This window comes from Porites lutea, chromosome 6 (genome assembly GCF_958299795.1).
Source record: "Porites lutea chromosome 6, jaPorLute2.1, whole genome shotgun sequence".
In the NCBI taxonomy this organism is placed as follows: domain Eukaryota; kingdom Metazoa; phylum Cnidaria; class Anthozoa; order Scleractinia; family Poritidae; genus Porites; species Porites lutea.
In genome coordinates, this window is record NC_133206.1 from 256574 (window position 1) to 279216 (window position 22643).

The 22643-nt window shown below is 38.0% G+C and overlaps 2 protein-coding genes across 2 annotated transcripts; one reads left to right on the forward strand and one right to left on the reverse strand.

Moving 5' to 3' along the window:
- Nucleotides 1–2619: 2619 nt before the first annotated feature.
- Nucleotides 2620–7409, reverse strand: LOC140941724 (uncharacterized). The gene is made up of 2 exons (XM_073390737.1): nt 6829–7409; nt 2620–3669 (listed from the first exon to the last, which is right to left on the reverse strand). Exons 1-2 carry the CDS (start codon nt 7337–7339, stop codon nt 2936–2938), a joined length of 1245 nt encoding a protein of 414 aa, XP_073246838.1. The 5' UTR covers nt 7340–7409; the 3' UTR covers nt 2620–2935.
- Nucleotides 7410–7589: 180 nt separating this feature from the next.
- LOC140942347 (casein kinase I-like) lies at nt 7590–20839 on the forward strand. The gene is made up of 8 exons (XM_073391301.1): nt 7590–7951; nt 8156–8266; nt 10352–10500; nt 12132–12360; nt 17618–17788; nt 18425–18573; nt 19358–19541; nt 19680–20839. Exons 1-8 carry the CDS (start codon nt 7876–7878, stop codon nt 19952–19954), a joined length of 1344 nt encoding a protein of 447 aa, XP_073247402.1. The 5' UTR covers nt 7590–7875; the 3' UTR covers nt 19955–20839.
- The last annotated feature ends 1804 nt before the right edge of the window (nt 20840–22643 follow it).

Below are 22643 nucleotides of genomic sequence, written 5' to 3' on the forward strand. Positions count from 1 at the left end.
GAGAAATGTAGCCTTCACTACAGAGGATCAGTTCTCTTGGACAAACTCCCAATACAAGCAAGAGAACAGGAAAGCTTAGACCTTAGAATAGTGATTTTATCAAATTATGAAACAAGATCTAAAGATTTATTGGTTGAACTGGGTGGGGAAGTACTAGAAGGATAGAATAAAGAGACAATTTGCTGTTCTAATGTACGAAATAACTCGTGACCATTTCCCCACCGTATTTGAGAAATATGTTTGCGAATGTTTCTAACGTTACACTTATAACCTAAGAAATTCATCACTTACGTTGTATATTCCTAAACCCAAGTTAGAGATAGGGAAATGTAGCCTTCACTACAGAGGATCAGTTCTCTGGGACAAACTCTCAATACAAGGAAGAGAACAGGAAAGCTTATACCTTTTTAAATCATTCTTCAGAGACAATGCTCTTTCGGGGAAGTCATAAAGTGCGTACATTATTTTAATGCGTAAGCTCTATATTTACGTACTCATTATTAGTACGTAATTTTAATTGCAGTGTTTTTGCATGGACTCGGAGGGCGGAGAGTAACAATAAACTTGATGGTTTGTTGTTGCTCTTTGTTCCTTGAGTTACATATATACATACATACATACATACATACTTTATTTAAGGTATCATAAGAAATAAACGATACAAATAATACCCTAAAAAGGAAGTTTAAGAGGTTGACCCTACGTAAATAAACTTCCAAAAATAAAAATTAACAACAAAATAAAAAAATAAAAATAAAGTTTGTGCAGAACATTGTAATTTTCTATTTCTGTAAGTTTTTTAATACTCTTCTAAACTTACGGCTCACTGGAAGACCACTGTACAATTTGTGAATGTGACACCGTGATAAAATAACGATTATGATGATGAATGTATTCCTGGGCAAATAAATGAGATTCCAGCGCAAAAAAGGGTTAATTTGGTCCCTACTTTACATGATATAAAGGTGTTCGGTTAGGCTATCGCACTAAAACGTCTCCTTCAGGCTCGAAAAACTTCCTTTCTTAACTGTTCTTGGGCATCTCGTACACAAGCTGTTCTTTAACTTCTAGCATGCAAACAAAATTCTTTCTTAAGGCTTTTATACGCAAATTCTTTCTTGGGCCTCTCTGGCAAGGACGTGGTCCTTTCCCACAAAACATTTCTCCTAAAGCTTCTGTTAGAAAAACTGCTTCTTGAGCGGCCTTTCCAACACAAACTGTTTATGTAACCTCTCCTTTATGAACGGTTCGTTAATGCACCTTCAGCAAAAACCATTTATTAACCCTCTGCCGGCACACAAACTGTTCCTTATGACCAATCACTTCGTAGATCACGAAACAAGGAAACAACAAACTAATTTACTAACTAAATAATCACTATTGGCGCTTGTATGACACGCTCAGAGACTTACCTTTCTAGTAACAAAGGAGCGAAAGTTTTAACACAAGAATACCCTTAATCTCCAGTAATTACAAATGCAAACAAAGATTAATATGGAATCAAATACATGTAGTACTGCATCTCACAGCTCTTTCTACATCATATGCTACAAGGTGTAAGTTGACAACATATTACAGTGAGTTTAAGTACAAAAGTAAGACATTAAGCCGGAATCCACCAGGACATTGAGTAATTTTGATTTTCAGTTGACAAAAATCTTGTATCAGAATAATTTAAAGCACACTGCATTCTTTCTTTCATTTTTCAAGGGCTAAAGATGTAATAAATCATCTGTAGTAACACCAAAAAATTTCTTATGGGAGCGCGAGAAAATGAATATCAAATGTCACAAAATTACACCCTACACATGAAATTTTCAGAATTTTACCTGTGTGATCACAATTCTTATGAAATTTGACATTCATTTTCTCGGACTTCCACGAGAAATTTTTTCAGTGTTACTACAGATGACTTATTACGTCTCTAGCTCTTAAAAATGTAAAAAAGAATGCAATATTCTTTAAATTATTCTGGTACAAGGTATTTGCCCACTAAAAATTAACATTACTCAATTTCCTGGTGGGTTCTGTCTTACACCTTGAAACTGCAATGAATTAAGCAACATTACAGAATGATTATTTTCAGGGTACATGATTGTATTAATAACCTATCACGACTGTTACTAAGGGCTGGAAATGGGGATTTCTCCCGCCGGCGAGCTTCTATGAGCAGTATGACTCCCACCTATTTTCTTAGGAAACAAAACAACTTTCTAGTCATTCAATTGCCCACCTCGTAATTGCATACATTGTCTACCTGAGAATGTGAAAATTTAGTGACAGGTCTGGAAATAGTAATTTTGCATCTGTTGTGTTATGTATAAATGTGACCTTTCTAACCAAATTGAAAGAAGTATAACCTCGAGTTAAATGTATCAAAATTGATTTAAATAATAATAATTATTATTACTTTGGGTTTCAGGGAAAAATTCCAACAACAAAAAAACTCTGTCTTTCAAAACAAAATAATGGCGATATAATTATTGTTTACAGCATAAATGTACAGAGTTAGCAACTTAAACCTGACAATGAATACCAAACATATTTTGCGAGAAAACGAATGAAAATGAACCTGTAAAATTATGGATCCTATATAGTGCAACAATAGTAAACCATGATAGAAAGAATAAAGATATTGCTTATTCACTTGATGACCGCAACCATACAGGTAATTGCTTGTCTTAACTTTTTCTAGCAACTTTTCACCATGAATAGAGTAGAGCACACTAACAAGTACTACGGCAAAATATAGAATACCAAGACCGTGGCAAAAACAACCAATAAATTACCCTTAATGAAAGTTCGCTCTAAGGTAAGATACACCACTGCTTAAGGTTGCTGATCTGCTGGAATAGCTGTTAACTAGGTTCCTCCACCAACCATCCATTTCACCAAAATCATCAGATGAAGAACATGAAGGAGAGTGGTCTGGAGACTACTGAGGGCTTTCAGCATTGAAATCACTTGAGCTACTCTCTGCGGTATGGTGTTGATCACTTTCATCTGAAGAGCCTGCTATGTTCTCCTCCGAATCCACTTGACTAGAAACGTCGTCTTCAATACTAGTTGGCCTAATCATTGCTCTTACTCTTGAATGTACAACTGGTAAGGTACCTTGTTCTTGTGTGATGTTACCACTTGATGAAGTCTGAGTGTATGCACTAGAAGGAGCTTGAAGTGACTGTCGTCTTGGAGGAGTGCCATCCGCATCAAGAGAGATTTCCCTGTTTCTCCTAACAACTGGCGACCGGCTTCTACTGTGTCTTCTAGCTTCAGAAGCAGACTGCCGCAAAGCTCTTGACAGACGACGAGTCCTATCCAATTCTAACTGGTTAAGAGTTTCTTGTTGTAGTTCTCGCAAATCTCTTGCAATAAGATTGACTAATGTACTGCTAGTCGAGCCTTCGCGATCGGCAATAATCCCTTGGATCAGATTTGTTCTTGGTGTCCACAGCTGGTTTTCATTTTCTTCTTCATCATCAGAAAGCAATGAAATCAATCCAGAGTCTCCATCCTGCTGCTGGCCTGCTATAGCACTGCTGCTATTTCTAGTATTCCTAGTTTCCTGTGTTACATGGTTGGTTCTTGCTTGTTGTTGTTTCAGTTCCTGCATATCCTGTCTCAATTCAGTTAATGTTTGTTCAAGTGTAGCTACCCTACTTTCCAAACCTAATGACGACAAAACAAAAAAATTCTTTAAGAACCTATTCTCAATGTGGGCCTGTGCTGGTAAGATGTATTCAGTGTATAGAACACTAGCATCTATGAAGCAAGGGTAACTCGCATCGCTACTGTTTCTTTTTGGATGCCTCTACCTCAGAAAAATAAAAAAAAATTAATTTCCAATTACCCAAGCAAACATGTTTAAAAGGGTGTTCTTGATAAGGTATTGAGAGAGTTCTAGACGGCACATTATTAATAGCAAACCTTAATGTGCTGATTTTATCAGTGGAAATTGCACTAAATCTTTTAGCAAGTTCAAGCTCAGAGTCATGACTTGGAAAAGTCACCAATCCTTTGACCTGGAACAGACTGTTAAACAGATTTAAACTGGGACTAAAATGGATTAATGACCACTATAGTAATTAAAGAGGCTCTGGACTAGAATTCAACTTGTTACAAATCGCACAACCTTTAATTTAAACCATTTTGTGAGAACACACCCTGTTTAAACATGACAATGATGATGAACATTTTTCATCTACTTAACCAATGTCTCTCATTAGACAGACAACATGATGCATGACCTACATTATACACCTTTTCACAGCCAAGGAGGAGAATACTATGTAACCACACTCAAAACTTGGTCCCAGTCTCAACCAAAAAGAACTAAAGCAAAGGTACTTGCCTCCACTGAGGGAATGGACTGCTGTGAAATCCCCACCTATTGTTGGCATTCCCTCTCCCCCTCCCCACCACAGGGTTTGAAATGATAAGTGCGTAAAATGACATCCATCAAGCGATATTAATGGAATATACCTGCATTTCTTCCATTCAGTTTTAATCAGACATTTAGCTATTTCATCTTTGGATACCTGTAAACTCTTTTGACATATGTTGAGTTTAGTCAAGACAAGGTTAAACTGCTACATGTAGGGCTACCTCGTCACTGCCTGGAAACAAGGTCACTATTAATTTTTATACGAGACATATGTGACTTGCTGAGCCTCGCAAAGGAGAGGCTAAGGGCCAGAAGTAGAAAGAAAGGGAATTCCAAAAGGGAAAAGAAAATATATGAGAAAAAAAAAGCAACCATAACAAAACGACAACAAAAGAAAAAAATGTTTAATCAGGAATTGAACCCCACACGTCCTGTTCAGTCAGTCTTTCCTTTACTACTGTGCTACTGAGGATAATTTTATATAATTGGCAAGAAAAGAATTTGATTTAAAACCTTTTCCATGGAACTTCCGCCTGCCATGCTGTTTGTTGATGATCGAGCCGTATTGAACACAAATTCAAATATATATGTCAAGGAAATAACTCTGGGCTTTTGACGGTAAAAAACCAAATATTTTAAACAAACAAATGACCAACAAAGCTGATACAACTCATCTGCAAAGTAGGATGCGAAACATATGTTTTTGTACCTAGATATTAGCTGTTATTTTGAAGCTAATGGTCCAAATCACATCCACTTTCTGTTAAAGGTACAGTGGAAGCCGGTTGATATGGATACCAAGCGGACAGCATGCTATGGTGTCTGTATCAAGCAGGCTCTCAAAAAAACGTCAAGGATTTCATGTTTTATAAATATAATGGCTAAAGCAGATATTTTTACAAGAAAACCTTGCTTAAATTCTTAATAGGCCTTTTGCATTAGTTGATCACGTGATCAACTTTCAGTAAATACAAAAACAGTTCATTTTTGGAAACTTTTGTCAGCACGAGCTGAAAGAGCATATTAAAATTAGGTAACCTGCAATTTTTCAGCCATATATCTCAAAAGTAGCATTTGCAATGGCCACCAAAAATTAGAAGGATTTGTATCAGAAAAACTAAATAAATGCTTAAGGGAAAGGTTTAACAACGTTTGAAAATTTCAAAATTTACAAGGATTTGTATGGAAAACCATTCAAGTGTGACTGGGTGGCAAAAATTGTTTTTCTCAGACAAATCCTTCTAATATTCGGCTGCCATTGCAATGGCTACTTTTGAGATATACGGCTGAAAATTTACAGGTTAATAAATTTTGATATGCTCTTTCAGCTCTTGCTATTAAAATTTTTCAAAAGCGAACTGTTTTTGTGTTTGCCAAAAGTTGATCTCGTGATCAACTAATGCAAAAGGCCTATTGCAACTGTATCAAGTTAATGCCGGAGAAACCTCATGATCGATTATCATAGTTTCAAACTAAAATTACCTCTAGCCTTAAGTGTTGTTCTTGAAACATGACAATGGAATCTGTATGGAATCTGATGCTTTTAGCTTGTGTCTCAGCCAGGTGGACTAAATATAAGACAGAACCTACACGTGGGCAGTCCCCAGATGAACAGTGTCTGTAAAGTGGGGTTGATGATATAAATTGTGGGAGTTTGTGCCTTGGCACACAGGAAAATGTCTTTTGACTGTATTAGCCAATGTCCATTTAAGATAGTTATTTTTAGAGAAAATATATGAGCTTTTCATTAGGACAAACAAAACTGTTCATTACAATTTATACAGGTGTCTACAGAGCGGGGTTCCACTGTACCTCTACCTTCGAAATTTATCATTAAAAGCATTTCTAGACCTCTTAGACACTTGCTAAAACAACCAGGCCAGGTTTGTGGTGGTTTTGTTTAAATGCTGCCTCGTTGCTAGGCAACTGGATTCGCCTTAACCAATAGAGAGAGATATTTATGGCCAAAGCAAGACCACACTTCACTTGCTGATTGTTATGGGAGTTACATGCGATGCGAATTCTGACAAGATTATAAACCTCCCTTTGCAAGGAATTAGGGCAATGACCTATCGAATCAGTTAGTTTTGCCCTACATCTTCCAAATACGGTAAGTGAAGGTGCCAAATCTAATAATCGCTAATTGTACCACTACAATCCTGGACAAAAGTCCTTGGGACAGTACTGCAATATTCATATTTTTCTGTCATTTCTCAGTTCCCTCTTAAAACAGTGCATTCTTTTCGAAATCTTCTTGCAGTTCTCCCTCCCACCACCCTATACAAAGTTGAAACTCGGAAAAAATTCTGGATAGACACGTCCAACATTGTTTGTGGGGTGAGGGGAGGGGTTGGACCTGTGTGAATTGGAAAACGCCCCAGAAACGCAAAAGTGTCCCAAGACTTTTGTCCATGATTGTAGTAGTACCGTACCAGTTTACAAACCTCTGACCAAACTTTTCAAACTCTCGACACAGTTGTGGTCAGCTGCTTCACATAATTTATATTCCATGCCACAGCCACGATTAGAAAAAGCAGTACAGACAACTCGTCTAAAGGGGCACTCTTTCTTGTGTCGACAGCTGTCTTTTCTAGGAAAACTTTCGTGACATCCCTCGTTTTCGCACGTCATTGGAGCGTACGGGCATGAGCGAACGTGACTTCCTAGTTGTTCAAAGTCTACTATCTCGTTGCATCCCTCTTCGATGAAATTACAACGAATTCGTAGTTTGGCGATTATATTTCTCAGAAGTGGCAGCGCAGGTTTCATCTGCGAATTCTTCAACGGCTGACGGCAAGTCGGGCAAGTTGTTCTCATATCCAGCCACCTTGTAATGCATTCTGAACAAAAGACATGTCGACAAGGCGACTCAATTGGATCTTCCAAAACATTAGCGCAAATGCAGCAGACGAGTTCTGGATTGACATCCACAAATCTTTCTTGTTCAATTCCCATATTTACGGGTGGACAAAAAAAAACAGTCCTGTCCTCAGTTGTCTTCAGTGCTCTTGATTCAATTTTGACAGTTTTTATACTCACTCGTTTCCCTTTGTTGTGCCAGGGGTAGTAGAGCCCAGTCCCCCTCGTCAGCCCCGGAAAATGTTCGGGATGTGACGAACTGACCTCTTGTCGGCGGTTTGCCGAATAAGGATATTTCCGGAAGTTAAATTATTCACGCCAACAATAATAAAGTCTCCACAGCTGCCACAGGAAAGGCTTGAAGGAATACGAAATGGCACCTAGGTTCTGTAGTAATCGTGCAAAATTGTAGCCATCCTTCATTTACAATGACATTTCATACTTCACAGACTTAGTCCAAAGAAACAAAAACACTTTCCCCGCGATATTAACGGATTTTTAAAGGGAATTCCCGCGTTGGAAATAGTTTGGTGGTTGTAGAAGTCTTGTTGACTTTTTCATGACGTCGAAGGCGAAAGCTTGACAGACACCATTTTGATTTTCAATCGTTTTACTTTCGGGTGGATGAAAAGATGGAACTGCGGGTTGGAAACAAGTACCGCCTTGGTAGAAAGATTGGAAGTGGGTCATTCGGAGACATTTACTTGGGTAAATTAATCATAATCCTTGAGAAGCAAAACACTAATAAGCTTAGAAATTTACAAGCTCGTACGTTTGTTAAGTTTTATCTCGCATACTGTAAATCGCGTTTTAATTTGCTCATACGCGTACGCTTATTATGATTTTTTTTACCATTTTAAAATTTCACGCAGTTGTGGTCTTTAGCCTGAAATGCGTTTATGTTTCTTTTAGGAACGAATATCTCAACAAACGAGGAGGTCGCTATCAAATTAGAATGTGTGAAGACGAAACATCCGCAGTTACATATTGAAGCAAAGTTTTACAAGATGATGCAGGGCGGTGGTAAGACATTTCCGATATTTAAGACATGAGGTCGTTTTAGACGAACTGTTCCTTCTTAACGTTATGTCTAAAATTAATATTTTGGTCAAAGCTATTTGTTTGTAGCACATCTTTGGCGTTTTAAAAGTGTATGTTTCAAACAGTAAGTTAATTTTATGCAAGTTGCAAAATAAAATGGTTATGGGGGTCGAGAAATGCTCACTGATTTCTTGCGTAATTGTGAGTGAAGTAGGCAATTTTTATTACGTCTCAAAATCCATTCTAGCATAAGATTTTTAAACTTGTAGTTTCGTTCAAGTGTTATTCGTCTTATAGCATAATTCTTTGTGATCTAGACATCCACACATTACTGGGGCATTTGACGAACCCATACAATAAATATTTATGGCGGAATTCAAACTTTTCTCAAAAATTGATGTCATTGGTCTCTGAAACTGTGCCTAAGATTGTTGTTCTAAGGCTAATTCATTTGTTGATCTTTGTGTTGGTGATGTGATGTAAAAACAATTTTTATTTACAGCTATATGTGTTCCATTTGGGAGCTTTCTGTTTTAAGTATGCCACTGTTTGGTTGTACCATGTTGCTGTAAATTTTGTGGTTAAAAGGGCCTCTGTCACAGTATTGCACCTGTCTGAGCTGAGAGAGTAGCTCATTGTTTTTAAAGTAACAGTATCCTGTTACTTTACATGTACCAAATGTTGATTTTCTGACAGGGATGTTGGGAATTCAAAAGACATGAGGAGAGTAAGAGAATGTTGAAAAATCTGTTTGCATCGCGCTTGGCCGAGTTCGATACTACCCTTAGGCTAAAACTTCTCAGAATTGCAGGGCAATGATATATTCCCATTAAGCTTCAATTTGGGTGAAATCCGTAGCTTTTGGCGTTTCTTTCATTGCCTTTGGCCGGAGGACTGAGAGAAGGGAGGTGCTTTATGCCTATTGAAGGCTTATTTTTCCAACCAGCTTCCATACAAGCTCAGATAATCGTGAAAGGAATAAGCAGAAATGGAACAGCAACAATAAAGACTATGTAAGAAGAAATCATTGAGACATGGATGTGACTAAGGAGATCTTGTGCCAGAAGCTTCTTGGAGCAGAATGTGTTGCAACGACGCGTTAGTGAACTTTTACTTAAACGTCCTTATGGCCGACAAAATCAAACAAGCGGGCACTCAATGTTTGGGGAAACGAGTGCAATGAAATCAGAATGTAATGTTCGACTAACCTTTGCAATGCTTCATTGCGTTGAGATTGCATTTTTTTCATATCTTTTTTAATCTGTGAGGCCAGAATGGTAGCAAATGTTGCTGAACTTAAACTTGCTACAAATTGACCTCCAACATGAGTTTCCCAGCAGAAAAGCTGTAAATTGAGCAGAACGAGCTTTGTAGGACACAAGCTCAAGGCAGCCGAGCAAGCGAGAAAATCCTGAGAAGTCTTCGTGCCACGAGCCAAATTTTAAATAAGATGAAAGACTTCTTCAAAAGGATAAAATATTATTCGATAGTGTAAACAACAAATCTCTGTCGGCAGTGCGATCCAGAAATCTTGTCGCATGTTTTTTTTTTACTCTCCTCCCCCCCAATCCAGTTTGTCTGGTATCAACGTGAGATCCGACTTGGCATTTTTATTACTACATGTACTTAGTTTTGTAGTGCACGGCGTGTACAGCACTCCTCAGATAAAATTGCCAACAAGAAGTTTCAAGTATTTGTTGTGGTTCCATTTTATCCTTGATTTAATTATTATTTTCCTTTGTTTTGAGGTATAGTAATGCACGGCATCTACAATGTATCTTTTAATTATTAAGTTATTATTGTGCCCTCTAGAAACTTTATGTGCCAATTTTGATGTGACAACATTTTGTTATAACCTCCTAGGATGCAAATGTTTTAATCTTAACCCTTTCACTCCCAAACCAGTTACTGAACTTAAGCTACCTTTGTTTTGATGGCTTTTCACCCCCCAAAAAAGGGTTTTCAAATTAGCCACGAAAGAGCCAGCAGTGTTTTCGCAACAATGGTTTGATCCCATAATTTCTGATTGTTTGATTGTACTGTAATTGGTCTTGTTGTTTTTAACAGTTGGTATTCCCATCATAAAGTGGTGTGGCACAGAGGGTGATTACAATGTTTTGGTCATGGAACTCCTTGGACCCAGTCTAGAAGATTTGTTTAACTTTTGCAACAGGAAGTTTAGTATAAAAACAGTTCTTCTTTTAGCTGATCAAATGGTGAGTGGCAAAGGGTTGCATACAGCTCTACATGTGCATAAACATCATTGCAGCAGTGCAGTTCTTTGCATACAAGTATCACACAAGTACTTTCCATTTTAACTGGGAAAGCTACAGTATGGGCTGAAGGGTTTAAATAGGAAAAGAGTTGTAAAAGCTGTTTAAAAATAATGGCAGAGGTCCTGAATTTTCTTCAAGTAGATGCAAAGATAAACACATGGATGTCCGGACCTTCTGTCTCCTTATAAAAATGTTGACCCAGTTTGCTTGGAACTGTGATTTTTTACAGGAATCATCTTTGTGTGTTTTGCATTGTTGTGCACTTTTGTCAATATAAAATCAGTTTTGCCAATTACATACATGTACAGTGGAACCTGGTTACATGTACTCCATTTGAACATGAGGGGCAGGCCATAGTTTCCATTTTTAACCGAGTGTTGTCATTAAGCAGGCCCTCAGAAAAAAAAACGGACACATGTTTTATTGACATGAGGACAACTGCAATAATCTTGGACTTAAATTACAATTTATTACCTTTTAAGTATTGTTCTTGGAATGTGACAATGGAATCTGCAACTTTACTTTAATTAGTACTGAGGTTGCAAATTGGCGGAGTGTGGAGGCGTGTGTGCTGAGCGGTTAACACCTGGAACTCTGGATCTGGTGGTCTGGGTTTTCAAGTCTTGCCCATCGCATTGTTTCCTTAAACAAGGAACTTTACTCCAGTATGTCTTTCTTCACCCAGGTGTATAAATGGGTACCGGTGATATACTGCGGGGGCGTAACCCTGCAGTGGACTAGCATCCCGTCCAAGGGGGAGGAACCATACTCCTAGGTATGCTTCATGCTACCGAAACTGGTATAAGCTCCGGCCGTTTGGGTCTTTGGCTCGTGTGCACCTTTACCATTTTTTTTAGCAAATCAGCTAGGTGGACTGAATATAACCTAAAACCGTTGAAAGGTTATTCGCCGTTTCTGTAAAGCTTTCATGTGTAAGATCTTTAGTCATAGCAGGGATGTCACTAAGATTTCAGGTTGCTGGGTAAGTACAACAAGTTGGTGGGTAATCAAACAGGTAGGAATTTCTTTGAGTTCCATGTTTCTTCTATTTTGCTATGAAAGTAGCCAAGGGCCAGTTTCATAATAGTGGAGGAAACCCCCGTTTCCTGGCTCTTATTAGAGAGCTTTAGATTTTAAGACGAGCATGGCAACAAGTATGAGATTTTCTCAACACTAAGTAGTGCTCGCATGGGAGCCAGCATCATTTTGGCAGGAAAATGTGATAGCTGTTGTCGTTCTACTATGAGTTTTAGGGAGAATATCTTAGTGGCGGGAACAAGTTATCAAATGTGAGAAGTTTTAACATTTTGCTATCGGGAGAGGGCGGTTGTACTTATTAAGCGGTTGTACAATGTACATGTATTTTTTGTACTTTTATATATTTATATTTTCTTGTTTTGTTGTACATTTTGTACTTATTAAGCTTTTGGTTGGGACAAACAAAACTGTGTCATTATTATAATATGGGTGTCTGTAGGGCAGGGTTCCACTGTACATAGTATGTGCACCAATCTCAGTACCAGTACTTTGAAATAGTGTCGATTGTTGCAATGTTTTTTGTCTTTACTTAGATCAGCAGAATAGAGTATGTTCACTCTAAGAATTTCATCCATCGTGATATCAAACCAGACAACTTTCTAATGGGACTTGGAAAAAAGGGCAGTTTAGTGTACATTATTGATTTTGGATTGGCAAAGAAATACAGAGACCCACGGACACACCAGCATATACCATACAGAGAAAACAAGAACCTGACAGGGACAGCAAGATATGCCAGTATTAACACTCACTTAGGAATTGGTATGTTGTGACTGCATTTTCTACATGTACATCAGATGATTTTTACATGCATGTCTAAATTTTTTTAATTTGAAATGTGCTGCATTTATACAATTACCATTTAGAGCTGGAGGATACATGATTGTTACAGAGCCCCCAATTATTAGTACTGTCAGGAGCATAGCCAGCTTCTCGACTTGTTGTAGCCTGGCTGGCTAAGGGTTGGAAATTTATTTCAACATGTCCTCCAAAATGTTTGTTTATAACCCTGTTGATTGCACACGTGACTAGTAAGCACTGACCTCATCTAAACTTTGAGCTCTTAAGCTCTTGAGCTTGCCCCAACAATACATGATTTATTACAAGTGGACCCAGGTGGTAGGCTGATAAAAACCAAAAAATTGTAGGCCCTGCAGTCCTACCAGTCTAAGGCTAGATACACCCCTGATTAGGGTAGTTTCTTGGCATTGGGGACAGGTGCAGTCACTAGACTGAAAGAAAACTGAACAATACCCACACCACAGCACAAAAGTGAACAAACATTGGGTTCCACAACACCAAGAAACATCCACACATTATCATGCGTGACAGGTGCAAAAAGGGTAGGGAGGGGGAAGGGGAGGGGAGAACAAATTTGCACCAATTATAAATTATGTGTATTGTGTGGTTCCAGAAAATATCCATACCCCCCCCACGGATGGTTAATGGAAATTCCTAGGGGGTGGGGGGGCTAAAGGGTAGAATTTTCCGAGGGGTACAGGGGGTGCCCACGAGAATAATTTTCCACATGGTTGTAAAAGACGCGATCGATCATACGAGACATACTTAAGTATATGTGGATTATTTTGATTTGTAGCACAGCAAAAATTAGAAGTAGATGCCCTTTCGAGAAAAAAAACTTCAAGATGTTTGTCTCAAACGTCGATCGTCTTCTTTGCTGGGAGTTCGCTATCATCTCTGCTCTAACGATTTGTTTAGACGCTCTAACGATTTGTTCTAACGCTCTAACGGATTGCTCTTACGACCTAACGGTTGATTCTAAACAGCTAACGGTCGGTCCGTCCAACGTTTGACTTTGACGAAGTCTTTAAATAAATATCGTCCTTCGGGCAAATCGATCGCAATTCTCAACAGGTTACTTCTCCGGGAATAAATTCTAGCGCATCGATTAATAATAACTTCTTTATGTCGAACATGTATCTAGATTGTGGACTCGACTGCAGATAGTCTGACAAAAACTTACGCTAATCGAGAACAAACGTCGTCTAACTCGGCGATATACTGTATTTCTCCGTCGAGCTTTGTGTGAACAACTTTATGCAAATTTCTGTTGACATTCAGTGAGCTCGTCGCGACAAAGCGTTGCGTGACGACCCAAATGAGACCTTTGCTGTATTTTATTATTGACTTCTAATCGAGTACCGTTGAAGGAAAGCTGTTTGTCCAACAGACCTTCGCCAAATCAACTTTTGCCCGAAAATAATAACGATCTGTTCCTTCTTTGTGGAGAAGACTTTCGATCACGTGCTAGGCAACGAAATAGATCATGTTTCACTGATGTTCATTTCTGAACATGAATCGATGCAAATATGGGACGCAAAATGAATGTTTGCATATTTTGTTCTTTTATAACCCAAATAGGTTTCTTTGTAATTCCTGAGATTTGTTTAACTGCAAATGTAATTCATTCAAAGTTAAACTTAATTACAAACATCGAGAGATCGACTTTGTGGTGACTTTAGTACCCGAGGCCAAACAAACGATAAACTTTGTCGTAAGTTAGTTTTCTAGTAGATCCGTTTTGAAATTCGAATTTCTTCACATAGTTTAATGTTAAATCAATAGTTAACTTTGAAGTTATGCTGTAAATGTTGCATTTGAGATGAAACTGTCTTAGACAAGACGTGTACATAGTGAAACTTAATTACAGTACCAGACATCGACTTTGTCTAACTTTGTCTGTAGGTAGATTCGTTTTGAAATTTGAAAATGTTCACATAGTTTTATTTCAATGAATAATTCAAATTTAAAGTTATGTTTTAAATGTTTTCTTGAGATGACATAAACTTATTAATCTCTGTTCTGCCTCGCGCGTTTCGCTGGAAGGACTAATTAAAAAAGAGAGACCGCTCATAGTCTATCAAGCGTGCTCTACCTACGTAAGAAATACATATTGTCTTGTAAAAGATAACAAATAGGTCAAAGATTATAAAAAAAAATGTGTCTTAAGATGAGAACAGTTAATTTTAAGCGGTACACGGTCGATTATCTCTAAATATGGCAAATTAAGACCATGAAAAGGAAAATAGGAAATTCCTGGGGGGTGGGGGGGTTATACATGACCCCTCTGGAACGGAAATTCCGAGAGGGTGGGGGGGTCTAATCGGAAGAACCATCCGTGGGGGGGGTATGGATATTTTCTGGAACCACACATTGAGGTTAAATTAAAGTCAAACGAGGAAAACCATGAACACCAGAAATATTTCTTGAATGTTTTGCAAGAAAAAAGCCAATGGCACATGAGAAACCAAACTGTAAGCAAGGAGGTTAATTAATTTGTGTTTTTTTTTGGCTAGTTTGTGTGTCCTGATCTTTGCTGTGATTGGTTGTAACACAACAAGCCCTAGGATTGCAAATGGCATGGATAGCATTTTTCATTTCCATGCCCACAGATCATGGGAAACTATCTGTAACATTTTTTTGGTTCCATGGGAACCCACTTTTATTTCTTTTAATGAACAGAAACATGTTTTTAAACATACTTTTAAATTGAAGAACATCAGTGTGTACTATTAGTTACAAACAACTGCAATGTCTATTAACATGTCAGAAGAAGGTTTTTTAAATGTTAAATTTGTGTGCGCTAAAGTGTCAAAAACCCCAGACTCCTCTTCAATCCAACTAAAGAAGTGGACTCAGTTGAAATGTTTGCTATAGATCTTGTCTTTTCGTAAAGAGATTTGGGCCTCATCATCAGTTTCAACAGTGAAATTGTCACTAAAAGACCACCTTCTAAATGTTTTTAATCTTTTGAAGTCTTTTTTAAATGTTGTTAACTTTCATGCATGAGTCATCAGTAACATGCAATGTGTGGTTCCAGAAAATATCCATACCCCCCCCACGGATGGTTCTTCCGATTAGACCCCCCCACCCTCTCGGAATTTCCGTTCCAGAGGGGTCATGTATAACCCCCCCACCCCCCAGGAATTTCCTTTTTTCCTTTTCATGGTCTTAATTTGCCATATTTAGAGATAATCGACCGTGTACCGCTTAAAATTAACTGTTCTCATCTTAAGACACATTTTTTTTTTAAAATCTTTGACCTATTTGTAATCTTTTACAAGACAATATGTTTTTTCTTACGTAGGTAGAGCGCGCTTGATAGACTGTGAGCGGTCTCTCTTTTATAATTAGTCCTTCCAGCGAAACGCGCGAGGCAGAACAGAGATTAATAAGTTTATGTCATCTCAAGAAAACATTTAAAAAATAACTTTAAATTTGAATTATTCATTGAAATAAAACTATGTGAACATTTTCAAATTTCAAAACGAATCTACCTGCAGACAAAGTTTGACAAAGTTGATGTCTGGTACTGTAATTAAGTTTCACTATGTACACGTCTTGTCTAAGACAGTATCATCTCAAATGCAACATTTACAGCAAACTTAACTTCAAAGTTAACCATTGATTTAACATTAAACTATGTGAAGAAATTCGAATTTCAAAACGGATCTACTAGAAAACTAACTTACAACAAAGTTTATCGTTTGTTCGGCCTCGGGTCCTAAAGTCACCACAAAGTCGATCTCTCGATGTTTGTAATTAAGTTTAACTTTGAATGAATTACACTTGCAGTTAAACAAATCTCAGGAATTACAAAAAACCTATTTGGGTTATAAAAAAAACCAAAATATGCAAACATTCATTTTGCGTCCCATATTTGCATCGATTCATGTTCAGAAATGAACATCAGTGAAACATGATCTATTTCGTTGCCTAGCACGTGATCGAAAGTCTTCTCCACAAAGAAGGAACAGATCGTTATTATTTTCGGGCAAAAGTTGATTTGGCGAAAGGTCTGTTGGACAAACAGCTTGCCTTCAACGGTACTTTATTAGAAGTCAATAATAAAATTCGGCAAAGGTCTCATTTGGGTCGTCACGCAACGCTTTGTCGCGACGAGCTCACTGAATGTCAACAGAAATTTGCATAAAGTTGTTTACACAAAGCTCGAGAAATATATCGCCGAGTTAGACGACGTTTGTTCTCGCTTAGCGTAAGTTTTTGTCAGACTATCTGCAGTCGAGTCCACAATCTAGATACATGTTCGACATAAAGAAATTATTATTAATCGATGCGCTAGAATTTATTCCCGGAGGAGTAACCTGTTGAGAATTGCGATCGATTTGCCCGAAGGACGATATTTATTTAAAGACTTCGTCAAAGTCAAACGTTGGACGGACCGACCGTTAGCTGTTTAGAATCAACCGTTAGATCGTAAGAGCAATCCGTTAGAGCGTTAGAACAAATCGTTAGAGCGTGTGGACAAATCGTTAGAGCGGAGATGATAGCGAACTCCCAGCAAAGAAGACGATCGACGTTTGAGACAAACATCTTGAAGTTTTTTTTCTCGAAAGGGTGTCTACTTCTAATTTTTGTTGTGCTACAAATCAAAATAATCCACATATACTTAAGTTTGTCTCGTATGATCGATCGCGTCTTTTACAACCCGGTGGAAAATTATTCTCGTGGGCACCCCCTGTACCCCTCGGAAAATTCTACCCTTTAGCCCCCCCACCCCCTAGGAATTTCCATTAACCATCCGTGGGGGGGGTATGGATATTTTCTGGAACCACACAATGCACTTTGGGAATGATTCAAAATAGTGGACGATAGAAAAACGGTAACGTTTTTTAAAATTTCGTATACCGGTATAATTATACGCAAGCAGAGTCATAAAGAATTGCTCTACTAGTTAAGAAGCCGGGTGGAAAAATACTATGTTTGTGTATTTTGATCCCTCAGTCTGAACATACATGTGTATCAGGATATGTCACAGGAAAATATTTTTCGGTTCTACTATTTTAAGATCACGGTGGTGACACTGTACCAGAAAAGATCATTGCCGTGAAATCCTAGGGCTTGACACAACAAACATCCCTGAGTGAAGTGTTCCCAATTTTCCTGTTTTGACTATATTATTGTAGTAAGAAAGGCCTTAAGTTTCTAAAAGTACAAATCAATGACATAGTTTAATCCAGCCTTGTTGTGTCTTTAGAGCAAAGCAGAAGAGATGATTTAGAATCACTTGGGTATGTTCTTATGTATTTTAACCTGGGAAGTTTGCCATGGCAAGGACTTAAGGCGGCTACAAAGAAACAGAAATATGAAAGGATCAGTGAAAAAAAGATGTCAACACCTATTGAGGTCCTCTGCAAGGGTTTTCCATGTATGTAATGATCACCTCAGTTTTAATTTGTGTAAAAATCGCTCGGCTTATAGTCGAATAAATACGGTACTTGTACAATGTATGCTTTTGAATTCCCTGTGCAGTAGATTTTTGTTCTACATCTGTACAGCTTTATAAGGAATCTTATGGTTCAAAAGTGAACATTTAAGCTGTTAATATCGTTATTTTACTTCTTCCATTTGGATGTGAACCTGGTATCACTCTATACAAAATACTTATGCAGATTTAATAATTATTCCAGTCCTTGGGCTTACCAACATGAATTTGACATTTTGTTTTCTTTTTCTCATAAATCAACATTTACATTGTAATCTCTTGAAATGACAAATGATTGTACATGTATCTTGAAACAAGTTTGTATGTACATGTATGATCTTATGGTGACCATTTTATCACTGCCACACTCCTGGCTTTGGACCTCTACTTGGGCATGTAGATAAACAGCTGTTTATTGCTGAAGTTCAGTTCGACTGTTTTTATGGGTTTTATTAGGTAATGAAATTTATATGCAGAAAGAAGGCACAGATTATATTGTAAACCTTAGAACCACAGTTATACCATTCACAGTATTTGTATTATACTCTACTGAGTGTTGTTTCTCTTCCTTTTCTGCAGCTGAGTTTTCCACGTACTTAAACAACTGCAGGTCACTACGGTTTGATGATAAGCCTGACTACTCTTACTTGCGACAACTTTTTCGCAACCTGTTTCATTGTCAAGGATACGTGTATGATTATATCTTCGACTGGAATCTTCTCAAATTTGTAAGTTTTCATGCACCATTTTATTATTCTGATAAAATACTGTGAAATTTCAATGATCTAATAACCAAGGCACTGGCCTCTAGACATGTTGGCCTGGGTACCACTTATTTTGCTTATGACAGACCACATCCACCTGTGGCAGAGTTAGTAGTCACAAGTTTGATTCCTTGGGCCTGATCAATACTTAGAACTGTACACTGCTAGACCTTTGCTTGGCTATGCTGACCACACAGAAATGGCAGTCCCATCCTCAGCTGGAGACAACAACAACACAATCCTATGCTTTTAGTTTGGCAGTAGTGTTGTTCTATGTCTTGTAGAACTTGGCATTGTCTCTCCTGCTGTTTTACATGAGTGTGTGTTTTTTAATTCATTAATTAAACCTAAAACATCAGGCGTATTTGATAATGTGGTGGGTATGGGGTTTTAAAGTGGAGATGTCAGAAAAACTAAGTATATTAAATATAGTTAATTGTGAAATTAAGGGATTTGTCAGGATATTTTGAAAGAGAAAACACTTATTATTTTCATGTAGTTTGATAGCGAGGTATTAGCTCTGTTAGGCTGTTTTGACTTCATAAAGATCCTATAAAGTTTTGACCCAAGTTTAGTTTAGAAGGATTATGTTGAGTCTTGAAGGCGTAACAGAGCTAAGAAGTATTTTTGGTTTTGCTCATTCTAAAGATCTCAAAAACAAAAAATCTTGTAATCAAAAACAAAATCTTATAATTCCAAAAATTCAACTATTTGTGACATTCCACGGTGGTCCTTTATTCCAACTCAGGGAAGAGAACCGGATCTGGGTGCTGAAAGATGTGGAATGAAGGGAGTAGAAAAAGTTTTGGAGAGAGAGCGTGAACCAAGAGAACCAGAAAGGAATCATCGAAGCTCTACAACTCGAGCCTTGGCTGGTGGGGCATCTGGCCGACTAAGAGAACCCATGACTGCTGCTACCCCTTCACCAGTTGGTAAGCATGGTCGTCTGGCCCACACTTTCCTTTTCTTAAAGGTTAAACCGCGAAACTCAGAACTATCAAGAAATACCGCCCTTCTTTAATTTGATAGCAGATTTCTAATCTCTCAGTTTATTCTTTTAAATTAACCAGGTGCACAAAGACCAATCTCGCGCGCTGAGAGAGAACGGCGCATTACACGTCTTCATCGTGGAGCGCCAGCTGACGTCACAAGTGGTGATCTCCCACGTGGTGACATATCCCGGATGTCTGGGGCCCATGTCCGCTCAACACCTGTAATGACACCAACATCTTCAGGAACAGGACTAAGAAGAGCCAGTGGAACAAGACAGGAGCGAGATGCTGGAATGATGGAACTCAGTGCTGTTCGTCATTCTTCCAAACATTTATCACGTGCTCAAAAATAATCGGCAAAGTGCATGTGAATTTCTATCTTATTCAGCATGACTGTGGTCGCCAAAAGCTCGAGCTTTTTTTGTTATTTTTCCTGTTGTTTACAGCGTTTGTCTCTCCATTAGTGTTATCCCGTGGATGTCTAATTTCAAGCTTTTTTTTTTTGTTGAACGGCAATTATTTGTATTGTGTTTTGGTAAAGTAAAATTCTTAATTAAATTCTTATTTTTCATTTAAATGATATAAAAACTAGAATTAGTGTTGGTGGCAGGAACATCACACATAGTATCGTTTTCTACAAGCATAGAATTTGTTACAAATAGTATTTGCTTATTTAAGTCCAAGTGTTTTTCATTTGTATTTTGGCGCGTCTTTCGTTAAGCTGGTAGTACATGTACTAAAGTCGTTAATGGTTAAATTCAGGCTGTTTTTGGTGGTTTTAAGTGAATCAAAACAGAATAATGACGAGACGCACCGTTCTGTCGTGTCATGGGTTTACAAAGTTGACGTGGGGAAAAAAGCGCTTAAGGAAAACCACTCATTGAAAATATGTTGCCGCACTTTTTTAAGCATAGGTAGGCGGGGATTGAAATTGGGCTTCAGCCTTTCTGAAGACTAATTTTCATTTAGCGGATGGTCAAGGAAATGGGTGTTGAAGACAAAAGCTACACTTAAACTAAGAGCAGTCTGATATCGAACTCAAACAAATGCATGACCTTAGTTAATACTTAGTCTGCAGGAATGATTCGAGTTAACCCTTAGTGAGAACCTCCTATTTACACTAGAAAACACTTGTAAATAACTACTTAAGCATAACGGAAACAGTTAAATTATCTACCTTTAAACTAAACTGAACATTGTACAGAGTGAAACAAAACAAAGACCTGATCAAACCTGAAGTCTTTTATATTTCGTGTCTGACCGCCTGATCCCAGGTTGAAACGAAGTCTGCATTAGAATTGCTTTGAATAAAAACAACCAGTCTTGTCTAAAAAAAATTCTCCGCCAGAAATTTCCGTTTCGTAAAATGTTGTTGCCATTTTGAAGACACTGTGAAATTTTCTAAAAGAATTAGTTAAGACCGCATCACTCTCCGAACTTTGCTCACCGTCCTTTTTTAGAGAACGAGTGGGAGATTGGGGAGAGAACGTGATGACCTTCTGCGCATGGTGGATCGCGCATACAAATCTGATTTGTGCACGGGATAGTGGGGGAGTTTTGAGAGACAAAAGCCGTTTACCGGGAAGTAGTTTGTCAGTTTGTCGAAACGAAAATGGCGTTGAAATAACTTATCCAGGATATTCCTTCATCTGAATCCTCCCGGAGCAGCGAGTAACGTATTTATAATTTTTTTTACTCGTAGAACGCACATGTAGGCGCACATGTATGAGTGTTGATGTAGTGGGCGATGATTGCAAAAACTAAAACCAACCTTTACAACAGTTTTTTAACTATAGGAACTGTTTACATGAAGGTGGGGGACCCCAGGTAGGTGAGTTAAAATATGGCGAGTCACCCCACCTATCATGTAAACGTGATCAAATTAAAATGAGAGATTATATGGACAAACGAGTTACCCCACCTAAGCGGGTTACCTCACCCACCTGGGGTCCCCCACCTCCATGTAAACAGGCCCTTAAATCAATTTTCACGATTTAGAGACTGTGCAATAATTATCAGGAGGGAGGGGGGCTGAAAAACTAGAGGGGGGGGGACATTACATAAAATTGCTGCCAAGATAGGGGGGCTCAAAGTAAAATCACTCATTTGACGGAGGGGGGGCCTTAAGTTTTATTCGAAATGTAAATAAAATTAAACGCAATAAAAGATTCTCAATACAGGCATCATGATAGACTGTAACAAATATCAATACGAACAGCTGTTAAACGATTATTGAAAATATTCCATCAAATGAAAAGCAAATTCACAACTTATCAATTTTAACCCGTCTTCTAATTAATTGAGCTGATCCTATGTAAAGCAAAAATCATGAACTTGTTTTTCAGCTTCCCCCCATAAAACAATGGGAATCAAACAGATCTCGTAGACAAGCTTTGTCGGTTTTTGATGTGAATAAAAGTAATGTTTCTTCATCGACTGAATCAATTTGCTGAATTCCATATATATCTCTGGCTCATAACAAAGTTCAACAGGCTCTCCTCCCAAGGATCTAAATATAATGCAAGCTCTTTTTCGTCTGTTATTTAAAGCTTTCAATCTCCTCTTCTTTGATTTTTTTCTCTGCTCTTTCTGGCTTCAGAAGTTTTAGATTTTGAGCCAGTGTGGTAAGCACCCCGGTACTTAGCAAATGCTTTGTCTAAATCTTCAATCAAGCGATCAACATCCTTCTCGATACTAGATGTTACATAATAACGTTTGTCATTATTGAAGATGTGATGGCATCTCAGTCCAGTTTGAGTTTACCAGTGTGGTGGGAGGGGGGGGGGGGGGGGTGCGACGTTATTTTTAACTTAACAGAGGGGGGTTAGAACTTATTTTTTTTGTTTTGGAGGGGGGGGGAATGTCTAAGTTTTTGCTAGATAACTCTAGTTTTTCAGCCTCCCCCCCCCCCTCCTGATAATTATTGCACAGTCCCTTATATAACGATTGCGTCTTCGTGACAGTTTTACACCTCTAGAATATTTTAAAGATATTTCAACGATCTGGTTGAAAAACAGTTAATTTCTAATACCACATCGTCAA

Bases quoted from the DNA above. Each gene is read 5' to 3' on its own strand.
- LOC140941724 (XM_073390737.1), bottom strand. From the start codon at position 7,339: ATGGGAATTGAACAAGAAAGATTTGTGGATGTCAATCCAGAACTCGTC. The intron at 3,670-6,828 runs GTTTGTAAACTG...TGTCGTCATTAG, and splicing joins TTTGAAAAGTTTGGTCAGAG to GTTTGGAAAGTAGGGTAGCT.
- LOC140942347 (XM_073391301.1), top strand. From the start codon at position 7,876: ATGGAACTGCGGGTTGGAAACAAGTACCGCCTTGGTAGAAAGATTGGA. The intron at 12,361-17,617 runs GTATGTTGTGAC...TTGTGTCTTTAG, and splicing joins TAACACTCACTTAGGAATTG to AGCAAAGCAGAAGAGATGAT. The intron at 19,542-19,679 runs GTAAGCATGGTC...TAAATTAACCAG, and splicing joins TGCTACCCCTTCACCAGTTG to GTGCACAAAGACCAATCTCG.